The 12751-nt window shown below is 35.5% G+C and overlaps 1 protein-coding gene across 2 annotated transcripts; it reads right to left on the reverse strand.

The window, feature by feature from the left end:
* Positions 1-4002: 4002 nt before the first annotated feature.
* Positions 4003-11871, reverse strand: eloal (elongin A, like). Of its 2 annotated transcripts, none has more exons than XM_028468775.1 (11): positions 11725-11871; positions 10568-10624; positions 10374-10486; positions 9185-10097; positions 9019-9109; positions 8780-8950; positions 8592-8689; positions 7732-7912; positions 7430-7547; positions 6022-6128; positions 4003-4174 (listed from the first exon to the last, which is right to left on the reverse strand). In XM_028468775.1, exons 1-11 carry the CDS (start codon positions 11800-11802, stop codon positions 4113-4115), a joined length of 1989 nt encoding a protein of 662 aa, XP_028324576.1. In that variant the 5' UTR covers positions 11803-11871; the 3' UTR covers positions 4003-4112. The 2 variants fall into 2 exon arrangements, with proteins under 2 accessions (XP_028324576.1, XP_028324575.1); XM_028468774.1 differs by having other exon boundaries at positions 9019-9115; positions 11725-11870.
* Between the last annotated feature and the right edge of the window lie 880 nt (positions 11872-12751).

A 12751-nucleotide genomic window follows, 5' to 3' on the forward strand; every position in this document is an offset into this window, starting at 1 on the left:
TCTGAAGGATCTCAGCTCACACTTTAAGAATCACTGCTGTCAGTAGGTGTAACAATGATTTAAAAAAGGATCTGGAGGCGTGGATTAATATTAAAGATAACTGTCAATTTTACGCAGGACTGCAAGCTGGCATGAATGAGGCACACATGCTCTTTCAATTTGATGTAGTTCACGCTAGTAAAAATATGATAGTAGAATGTGGTTCTAAAGATTGACATCCAGGACTCCCAATGCAAAATCTTGAAGATTTTGAAAGTGACAGGGAACATAATTTAGTCTGGATTTGGAAAGCTTAAAGGGGCAGTGTTATGAAAAAATTACATTATAATGGTTTTACTACAGTGATATACATCTCTTTCACCTCATTCAGAGGGACAAAGTTGATTTTTTTTCACTACTTGACATCACCTAGTGGAAACTCCTCCTCCGGACAATCCTGGCTCCTCCTACCCTATAAGAATGAGAGCTCCTCCCTCTCAAACTAACTCGCAAGTATAACAAACACTGCGGTTTAATACAGAATATATAATATACTTTGTCATATGTGTAAACCCGGAGCGGTTCCATTTTTAATAGTCGTTATATCACCTCGTATCACCTTTGACTTGATCTGACGTGTTTGTGACACATTCTGCAGTGGTTGGACAAAACAAATGATTATCATCACCTTAAATGCACTATTCCTGTAGTTAATAGAGATGAGGAGGAGAAGAAAGTGACTTAGCAACTTAACACTCCAGTGAGTTTTTGAAGCAGCTGACTGACTCTGCTGCTGCTGCTGGATTAACACAGACCCTGAAGAGCTGAGATGGACTCACAACCACAATAGCCGCTTAAATAGCCATGTGTTTTACTGTAATGTGCAGTGTTTTGGCTGAAAACAATAACAATAGTGTGTGGATAGCAAAAGAAAATCACTTCGGTGATCGCTGATCTTCCTCGCAAAAGCGAGGCATGAAGTTCGCGTCTATAGACACGCCCACTCATGAATAGGCAAGAAGGCCTCAAATCAGCCTGTTTGTAGAACTGCTCAGAAAGTGACTTTTCAGAGGGGTAAAACTCTGAAAAACAAGTGAGTTTGGGAAAATAAAACTCAAATATTATGTTGTTGGGGTTCTTAGAACAAATGGAGATGTGTGAAAAAATATAATACTGGACTTTTAATATTATGATCTCTATATTTCTGTTCCAGATAATATATATATATATATATATATATATATATATATATATATATATCCTACTTGCATTTAAAATTGTCATTTCAGTTTGCAAATCATTAAGTGTTAAGATAAGTAAAGAAAGATCAAATAAAGTAATTTTTGAAGTCCTCTATTATTTTGATATTCCACAGATGGGATATGACCAAGCCATACTCTAAAGTCAAAAAGGGATGTTTTGTCAGATTTAATTCATTTTTTTAAAAACATTTTTAAATCAGATTATTAGCAGTTAAGTTGTTACAAATCACTGTCAGATTTGTCTTGATCTTCAAAAATTCCCAAACACACTTCAGTCTAATCAGCACTGGGCTGAAGGAGGGGATGAAAGGCTGAGTGCAGAATGAGTTGATGCCACCCACGTAATCATCCAGTTTTATAGGGTTCCATGGTCTGCCCTTTATCTGCCATCTTTCATTTTTCTCTTGATGTGACATTTGTTGGTACTTACAATTTTTATTCATATTTTTTAAATTGTTTAAAAGAAATAATAAAAAAAAAAAAAAGGCGAATACACTTACCCTTTTAGTATAACCAAATATACTCAGCATCGTTTCAAAAAAGGACAAAAGTAAATATTTGTTACAATTTTACCCATGCCATACTTTGATGGTTAGAAATCTGTCTTATTAAGAATCTTCAATCAGTTAAATGCTTTAATGCTTCACTTACAGAAATGCAGAAAGGAGCACAAATGTATATCTGTGAGTGCCCCATCCTAGAAAGCTAATGGTATACAGTGTTCTGGTGGACATTTTCTCTGACATTACTTTATTTTAATTCATCTAAATGTAGTAGTAGTGCTTAATTATCTGTCAATTCACTGTTTTACCTAAAGATGTCCTATCAAAATACTGTATATCCCCTACTACTGCTAGTAGAAAGACATTAACAGAATTATATGTTTTCTTCGAATGCCTATAATGTCAGCACATTAACAAAATAATTCTTTTTTATATCTTGTCTGCTTTATTTCTTAAATTAGGCTTTCTGCTAGAACTGTTTTATCAGAATTCAATGAGCAATTATTTGTATTACTCTGTATACAAGGCTATTAAATGATAATTCTTTAGTAGGCTAACTTCTTTTGTAAAAAATATTTGCAGTGGCGGAGCATTTAGATCTGTCAGAAGTGCACTTCTCATTGAGAATTATAAATGACTTGGAAGACGAGCAGCTTGTTTGTGACAACATGATTCAGCTTTTAATGCAATGTCATTTTAAGAAAAAAAAAAAAAAGCAAAAGAAAAGATATTTTAAGAAATTATTAAATCCCTTTGTGCCACAACATAAATCACTTGCTTCGGGTAAACATATTAATTTAGGGTTAGCCAAATCCAGCCTGAGCTAAAATATTGAGAAGTCTTAAAGTTCTGAGAAGGGACTTCAAGATTACATAAGCAAGTTAGGATTTATTAGGAGAAATAAATCAATTTCCTTTAGAGTGGGTTCAAGCTCTGCCGTCTATAGACTCTGTTGGAGCTTTTCTGGAGTTTCGATGTAAGCTTTCACTCTGAATCCACCAGATGACTCGAGTTTACGGATTACTTGTAATTTACTGTAATTTACTTTATTGTCCTAAAAATACAAATTCTGGATTCTCATCTAAATTACAATATATTTTCTTTTCATTAAATAACTTTCTTGCTCACACGAAACAATGGGAAACCAATAGATATTAGTCATCGTCAGCAAGTTTTTCCTGTAATTTATATACATTTTAAATAGGGTTTATTATTTAACATGAAAATAATTAATAAAACATCAAATGAATATTAAACTAGTAATACATTAATATTTTTCCAAAATTACGAGTTTATTTAAGGACATTTTCTTTTTTTTCTGATTTATATTTTTCTTTAATCACTGTACTTGCTGTTGTTTTTAACCTGTAAAGTGTCTTTGAGTCTATGGAAAAGCACTTTTAAATAAACTATAGATCAAAAACAGAACACATTGATTTAGTTGCTTCATGTATTGCTCAAAGAGTGGCGAAAACTTTCAAAAATGTCAAAAACTTAACATTTTTAAGGTCCATAAAACCACTTTGGTTAATGTATCCACTAGAGGGAGCTACACATCTTTTTAAAAAAAAACAAAAACAAAACTGAAGTTATAAGACTACTCAAATCATTTAAATTTGCTGCAGTATTTGGATTATCATCTAAATTACAGTATAATATTTCCATTTCATTAAATAACTTTCTTGCTCACAGAAAGCAATGGGAAATAGATAATAGAGTCGCTGTCAGTGAGTTTTTCCTGTATTATACAGTATCTATATATATTTTAATAGGGGTTTATTATTTAACATTAAAACAATGAATAAAATATTAAGTGAACATTAAACTAGTAATACATTAATATACTTTTTAAAAAAAGTTTATTTAAGGACATTTTAAACCAATTTTCTTTTTTTCTGATTCATTTTTTTTTATTTATTTATTTTTTTTTAATCACTGTACTTGCTGTTGTTTTTAACCTGTAAAGTGTCTTTGAGTCTTTGGAAGAGCACTTTTAAATAAAATGTATTATAACTAATTATATATAAAAAAAACAGAACAGATTGATTTTGTAGCTTCATGTAAATAGAACATTTTCAGATATGTCAAAGCTTAACACTTTTTAAGGTCCATAAAACCACTTTGGTCAATGTATCCACTCGAGGGAACTACACATCTTTAAAAAAAACAAACCTGAAGTTGAAAGACTACTCAAGTCATTTGACTTTGCTGACTTTATTATCCATTTAACGAGGAATTTAATTCACAAAAACAAAGTGGGCAATTGGAATACTGCCTGTTTGTAGATAAATAATACAGACTAGATCATTATTTATTCCAAGACTGAGCTCATTTTCTGTGCATCCCACTACAAGGTGCAATAAAGAGTTCATCTGCGTTGCAGTTGCTTCTTGAAGGCCTTAAGAGACTTCGCCATCATTGGTGCAACTCCTGGAAAAATAAGAGGAATAAAGTATCAGTCAACACATCATAGGTGCAACAAAATAATGTGTGTAAGTGGCTATTATTGAAAGCTGTGATTTTTTTTTTTTTTTTCCTTCATTTAATTTTGCAACATGCAGGACAAACAAACAACGTAATACTACATCCTGATACATCCTTCAAATTATATTAACATAATATTCACTTGGCCATCACTCATCCTGGGATGGAGCCCAAAGAAGAGAGATCCCCACCAACCAGCCACGGAAAAATGTTGATATTATTTTGGAAATTTGACAGGTTTTTTTTGGTTGTTTGTAGAGGTTATATTGATGAATTCTGAGCTAGTTTGTAAGAGACGAACATCAACGTCCACAGTGTTACATATGGCATGAATGGATGATTTGGAGGTATTCAACATATTGATTGCTCCTGATGCCACACACCTGGACCAGGTGAGAAAATGAAAGTAGTTTATTGTCTAAAAAGATGCTGGTTGTTCACTGTCTGTTAAAATATGTATTGTAGTTGATTTGCAACCTGGGTGGGTTTGAATGGGATCATATTGAAGAGATATTATGGGTAATATTGGCATTTTTATTGATGCTATTCTGCCAATTAAAGTGTGGCAAGTTCATCCAACAGAGAAGAGTGTCACTTATTGTTTTGAGTAATTGGACCGTGTAGTTGAAGGCGCAATAACTATTAATTAATACCTTAAATATGTGATGTAACCAGTGCATAAAGTAAAATGTTATTTCTTCAGGTGAGTTTGTTGGTTAGTTTCCTGGAGTTGTTATTTTGGAAACAGTTTTTCTTTGTTTTGCTGTACTTGGTTTGCTAAGTATTTTCCAGATTTATTGTTGGACGTGTTCTTGTCTGTGGAGGTGGAATTGATTGTTCAGGATTTCAGTGAGTTAATGGGATTCTTCCGTTGGGTTGATTGCGATGATGTCCTTTAAATGTTCAATTTTTTTTTGTTCCAGTTTTGCTTCTTGTTTCATTTTTTCCTTTTTGCGTGTGTGTGTACGGAGAATTGAACCATTCTGCCTTTTAGTACTGCTTTGTTTCCCATAAAATCGAAGGAGATTACTTTTTGAATATCATTTATTTCTAGATAGGATGTCCACTCTTATGAGATAGATAAACTATGTATCGGTTAAGAGGGATGTGTCGAAGCATCATCTGGTGTTAAATCTGTATGAAGTGGTTTTATTTAGAGTGAATGTTACAGGACCGTAAAGATTACAGATAGTGATGGGGTTATTGTTGATTGATATATTAATGATTATGCATTTTTGGGTCTGTAACTGTAAGATTATGTACAAATGACAGTTTATTACCAGAATAGAAACAACTCTGTGATTATAGTTACAGTAATAATTGTGTTTTTATTTGTTTTATTTTGGTCTTAGAGAAATTAGTTTCTTGTACTAAACATACTGTATGTCTGGTTGTAATTTGGCCAAGTGGTTCATAATTAGGGGGCCAAGCCCGCGGGGCCTGGGGAGCGGCCAGCGTTGCTAGGGAACCCTATTGTAATCTTAAGGATTATTAGTAAACCTACTTTTTCAAACTACTCCATGGGGTATTGTCAAATAATGCATAAATAATTACCAAGTAAACATTTGTGTACATATACCAAATATTTTTGCTGCAGGTGTAACGAATACAACACACATACAAGCATTGCAACAAAGAACACAAATAGACACAATGTGTTAATGTTTAGTTACACACACAAATTAAGATAAATGTATTTAAAATAAAATAAAAAGTACACCAATCTTGATCAACTGACTAAACATACAGCTTTTAAACAACGCAAACCAACAACCTTTTATTTTTCAGCTTACTTGTCTTTTTGCGAGGGTCTTGAGTGTTTCCAGCAGAGCTGCTGCTTGACTTATTGGGTTCAACTTGTTGACTCGTTGCTCTCAGCTGGCTGTCCTGAAACTTACCACTCGAAACAGAAAATTATTACAATTTTTAGCACAATAATCAATTTAGCATGCTGCTCCATTCCGACAGACAACAAAAGAGTCTGGAAAAAACATTTCTCCAATTTTAACGTTGTCCAGCATTGTGCCTAAAGCATATAGCACACTTATCACATATATCCTTCTAACAGGTTATGACCCTGTAAAGCTGCTACTCTTCTCATTTAGTGGTCACTGATTGCATGATTTCCTTGAATGACTCAAAATTGCTTTTAAGTCCTTTAAAGATTATCTGGAATGCTCTGGCACTGCATTGCGTATGCTAGTAAACGGTGCAAACCCCACGCAATCAGGATTGCATCCGTCAAGCAAGAAACATGGTGCGCACAGTGGGTGGATCAGATGTGTAATGCAAAATAATAAGAGGAGAAAATGCAAATACAACAAGAAGACAGTCATCAAAAGTCCCCGGCAAAAAAACAAAAACGAGGGCAATAACTCCATAAAATAATAATTGCGCGCTTCTCATTTTCAAACTCCATCAAGGTATTGATACCCTGAAACCACACACCAAATTTAGTTTCCTATCTTAAATAGTTTCTGAGAAAAGTTGTCCCCTTTAACTCTGATGGACGGAGCTCAAACCTACAGTATACCCCCCTTCCACAACACTTTGTGGTGAGGGATAATAATAATGCAGTATATGCAATCAGATTTATCAAACCTTGAGCTGTTTGTGTATGATTTTGTACATTTATTTTGTATCTTGTCTTTATCTGTGCGCTCCGCAATAGCTCATCCTCAAGTGCTGCAGGCTAATTCTTTGTTGCTGCAGTAACTCAGATCAATGTTATCAATAGATCAATAGGATGATTTCTGGTTTTTGCCAAGGAGCCTGTTTTCCATGGGCAGATGTGAGCAATGCGACGAATACTGTTGAAGTAGCCATGAAATGATAAGTCCATTTAAGTAACAGCACTTTCTCTTATATGTATTTTGTTGACAACATAACTCAATGGTTTGTGCAACAGACCGGGCAATCCTCCTGCTGCTCTATTGCACAATCCCCTCCAATTAAACTTCTTCAAATTAAATTTTGAGCTTTTGTGCACTCAACTCTCCTGAATTCTCTATCTTGAACGCTCAAAAAGCTCATTTGAATAGGACAGTCTCAAGTATGTCTGCACATGTGCTGATTTGAGCTGCAATAGTAAATTCCCTACAGCAGGTAAGGAAATAGCGCCACCAAAGTGTTTAGGCACACAAGTGATTTAGCGTCTTTATTTGTCTTAGTAAGTCCACCCCTAAGAGTAGTTGGACACACCTGCTCCTGGGTGGATGAGGCTGCGGAGCTGATGCAGTTCCATGGATTTCCTGCTTAATTCGCACATCTCTCGGTGGCTTGGCAACCGTGTGAATAAATGCCATCTTCACCTGCCGACCTGGAAAACAAAGAAGTATTGGATATCAAATCAATCAAAGTATCCACAAACATAACTGAAGCAGCCATAGGACCCATTTTTCAGGAAGTACAAATTAAGTCAGATCATCAAAAAGAGGCAGTTCTATTTTGTGGGAACTTTTAACATGTAGAATGTGTTTTCTCTGTCAAACAAAGGATCTTACCTTTAGGTTTACTTGAATGTGCCGAGACTATACTTTTTGTCAGTCGTTTGAATTTCCTTTCCCTCTCCTCATAGAGCCGGATGTACATCTCCTTCCAGGATTCATATTCATTAAGTTTGAAGCCCTTGAAATCCCTCTGACAGTGTTTTCCCCACAAGTGGTCCGTCACCCCGATGTAGATCTGAGATCAAACAAATTATAGAATGAAGAGACTTTACAAATAGCACATGTGGATTCAGCTCTTTTCAGTGCGTTTGCCTAAAAATTAGGTTGAATGTTAACATTTTTCTTAAATGCCAAGAGAGATTTTTGTGGCTGAAAACTTAATGCAACATGTGATAGCCAAAGGGCTAAACTATAGTTTACCCAAGAATTGGGTCCAGCACTTTTCTGTTCAGCAAATAAGGAACAAAAGGAAAATCTAATTTAGAGAGGAAATTAACTTGTATTTTTTATTTGAGTTTCCTTTCACTAGTATTTTTATATTTCTCTTGAAATTGTGTCTCTTCATAAGAAAACAGGAAGGAGACAGAGGACAGAAAAATGTATGAATCAGCTAAATGGATAGAGATTTATGCTGATTCTTGAAAAAATTACCCACAGATAGATATGATGGTATTTGGCATTTATTGTCTAGACAGAGTTTAGAAGATAAGAAACAAGCCTACAAAGCATATGGCAAACAAGAAACTCCTCTAAGCATTACAGTATTTAAAGCTTTTATGTCTTATTTTCATATCAATATAAATACTCATTCTTCCCTCACTTTGAATTATTGATGTTTGCAATTATTAGACAAATCAGTTTATGAACTAAAACTATGTGTCTGCACAGTATGTGACCATACAACACATTCTTACTGGGTTGAATTCTTCAATGCGTAGCAGCTGCTCTGGTGTGCACCTCTCCAGCACAGGCTCTAGGATTTCAAACGGGACTCCACCGGTCTCAAAAAGCACTGAGAAGAGACCCCCCCCACCTAAATACCAATCCAATACCCAGACCAGCCTCAGGAACTGTGCCAGAATTCTTCTGAAGCATAACTTACAGTTGATATTGTTCTGAAGCGTGCGGATACACTGGTGGTACAGTGTCATCATCGACGGGAGGCTGGTGCTCTTGGCCCCAGAGTAGACTTGCATCTTCTTGTTAAGTCGTTGGCCGGTGAAGACCGCAGAGTCCTCGGAGACGTCGCAAACATCGGACCACACTTTCTCGGCTATAAAACCAGAATAGTCGAGATCAGATGGAAATCATGGAAAATTTTACATGTTTAATGTACAGTACCTTTAGTTTTAAAGTAATCCATAGTGGAGAGATCATCACATTCAGGTAGAGCAGCAGGTAAAGGAATGTCCATCAAGTGCATCACAGACTCCTGAAACTTCAAAAACTTTTTCATCGACTGTTCACAAAGTAAAAATTTAAGGTTAAAGATTATTCTCAAGTGTACCTTTTTTGGAGAGCTGGTCGGAGACTTGATAGCATTCACGGTAGAATCTTTACTTTTTTGCTTTTTCACAAGAGTTTTTATTTTTTTGGAGGACTTCTTTGATCCACTTCGTTCCTTCATCTTCAGCACAGTCTCGTCATAGTTTAGGTAAGACTCAAATGACATGGCAGGTTTCTCCAGGTCACTGTTACTTCCATGCTTTCTTTTGGCCTTTCTGTGGTTTGACTGATTTTTATCATCAGACTCTTTACTGGACAAACTGAGAGGTTTGTCATCTGATTTTCTACGTTTTTCATTGTGCGCCTCTGATTGCTTCATTCCTTTTCTCAAGCGTTGATCACTAATCTCACATGAACTGGGATCTTTACTTTCTTTATTCTTCTTCTGATGAATTCCTGAATGACTTTGACTAGTTTTTGAGTCCCTTTCTGACCTAAATTGTCCACTCTCTGAAGGCCCTTTTCGTTTCTCTCTGGAGTCCGATTTTGATCTTTGACGAGTATCCTCTGAGCTCCCGAACAAACATTCTTGTTCTCCTTGTTTTTCCTCCTTTTGGCAGTTTTTCTTCCTCTTTGTTACAACGGAGCTGTCGCGTTTGTCTTCAAGGTTTTCCGTTTTCTTTGTAACAACGTCCTTTTGCGCAATACCAAGGTTTTCCTGAAGTACTTCAGATGTTTTGTTATTATTCTCTTTTCTTTTCCGCTTTTTCTCTTCTTTGTCCTCTTTATCAGGTTTCCTTTGTGGAGTTTTACACTCCGTTTCATCTTCTGAGGAATCTTGATTCTTGCTGCGCACTTTTAAGGAATTATTATTCACATCATCCTGAGCCAGGCGTTCATCATCTGAAAAGCTTCGATCCCATTGGTTATCTCTCATGGGAACACCTTCGGTCAAGCCTTTATCGACAACAGGGCTGCAAATCCAGATTAGGATTTAAAACGCATAAAAAAATAGAAACAAAATAGCTACATTGCATGATGACTGACATTGTGCAAGTTCAACGCCTAACAGCACTTCATATGCACCATTAAGCCTTGGCTGTTCATTTAACCTTTAGCAGGTAAACAGGACAAATTGTTGATTTGATTTCAAGTGCTGTGCCGTATATGGATATATTACACCAAACACAAGATTGGGGCCATAATATAATAAATTATATGACAATAAAACAAAGTGCAAAAGTGTTTACCTCACTGATTCACTGGGGACCAGTCGTTTCCAGCCATATACAAGCGACTTGGCAATTTCTCCGGCCTCTTCATGTCGCCTGAAGGAATTAACCGTTTTGCCAATTCCAGTTTCCTAGAATGCATCAGTTATATCATACACATTTAAATATGCATCAAGACAAATGTATGTATGTATATATATTATGAGACTCACAGCAAGTATGTCTATTGTGATATCCAGTTTGCTCAGCTTCTGCAGGATTTTTAGAACCTGGAAAGAACATTATCCCATTAACCCATGAATCTGAAATCTACTTGCCGTTCAATGTGGTTAAACATGACTGTATAATTTATGACAAAAACCAGCTGAAAGACAGGATATACTGAAGAAAAGCACATGCCAAATATGGCAGTCCTGGTTTTGGATGACCGTAGTTGCTGACTGTGCATTCAGAGTAGATGCTATGTATGGGAGCCTCACACAGCATCACGGCCTGCTCCTTTTACTGTGAACTATAAATGGCTGATGCTATTGCTGACTGTTGTGGTGCCTAGTATTTAATGTGTTCACTTCCTGCATTTGAAAAAACCCTTAACTTGACTTTGTCTCAAGGAATCCAATATCACTAAATATGTGTTGGTACACCAAAACAGAGCAGGGTTAAAGCTGGATACTCCCTCCTTCAATATTGACGAGCAGCAAACATATGTGACCAACTGGAGAAGCTGCCAATAATAGCCACATTCCCAGCAACCTCCCATTTAAACAGAAACCACTATAGCCCAGAGGGAATGCAGTAGCAGCAAGGAAGTGGCCTACCGTCAAATTGGCAGATTCAACACATTATTAATGACGAAAACCAATAACAACATTCAGGACTCTCACTGGATGTTTATTTTCACTAAAACATTGTGACAAAGGTGTTGAAGTGATACAGATAGAAAGCTGCAAATGTGGTGTTATTGTGATCGGATATGGGTTTTGTTTTTAAACGTGAAGGGGATTTTTACAAAACTGTACAAACATGTTCCATGTTTTACAATCAGTTAGAAGTTGCTAGGTGATGGCTAGTCTATAAGAATGTGGGAATTTCCTATTAAATGCAATGAAAATTAAACAATAACTTAAGAAAAATACAGTGTTGCATGTTGAAACACACACGTCCTAACTTTTCCAAGTTACTGCTGGTCTGACGCAACTGATATAATTATTAGAATTAAAGAGTGAACCAACAACTCCTTAAAAAGTAGTAGTTGTGGCTTTGTGAGTGATTTTGTTTCAAACATATAATTGACAGTAAAGAATTAAATAGATTGACGTCATCTTAACAAACCCAGTGATTCTTATTGATATTGTTCATGTGTGTCTACCGTGCCAGGCTCTGCGGTGTCAGACAGCTGAAGTTTGAGCCGCACGATTTTCTTCACCACATCAGCGCTGCTGGCCATCACGGCGACTCACGTGCGACTGCGTGTGCCCACACACCGGTCCGCACGCGCGCTGATCACGCCTCCGTTATAATTGGCGGAGCCGCCACCGTCTGTGACGTCACGACGCTGCGAGAGACGGGAACGCCTTTGGAAAAGAGTGTGTGCAGATATCAAGTAATTTAAAAGAAAATATATAGGAAATATATTTACGTTGTTTGACAATTTTGAAAGTTTGTAAAGTGTTTGACGTTTTCTTTGTGTATTTAATAAAAATCATATAAAGATATGACAAAAATGAATGTATTTATAGAAGCAATTTTTGGAAAACAGGATGCTGAAAATTGATTATTTGTAACAGTATTGTAGGAAAAGGGGTGAAACTAATAAGTTTATACTGCCACCCACTCCCTTTCGAACACAAAAAGTTTGTGTATGCAGTATTATATGTAATTGTTTAGTTTTTGTTTGTTTGTTTTTTTTCTGGAGGGAAGCCATCTGCATCAAATCTTTTGTTTGATGTGATATTGTTTTTTGGATTATTGCATTTGTTCATAATAAAACAGTATATCATCAAAATTCATTGAAAAGGAGAAGTCCGGGTTTCTATTAAATATAGGATTCAAAATTCACAATTTGATTTAATTTCAGAATCAGAATCAACTTTATTGACCAAGTAATGTATTGAATACACACGAGGAATTTGTCTTGGTGAACTGTGCTCTCTGATAGTGTAAACATTAAATAATAACAATCAACTAGAATAAAGAAAAATAAATAAAAAAATAAGTATAACATAACATAAATATAAAGAGTAGTTAGACTAATAATAACAATCAACTAGAAAAAAGAAAAATAAATAAAAAAGAAGTATAAACAAAAATAAAGAGTAGTTAGACTAATAATAATTAACTAGAAAAAAGAAAAATAAATTAAAAAAAAGAAGTATAAATATAAAGAGTAGTTAGAC

This window comes from Gouania willdenowi, chromosome 15, assembly GCF_900634775.1.
Source record: "Gouania willdenowi chromosome 15, fGouWil2.1, whole genome shotgun sequence".
Taxonomy (NCBI): Eukaryota; Metazoa; Chordata; class Actinopteri; order Blenniiformes; family Gobiesocidae; genus Gouania; species Gouania willdenowi.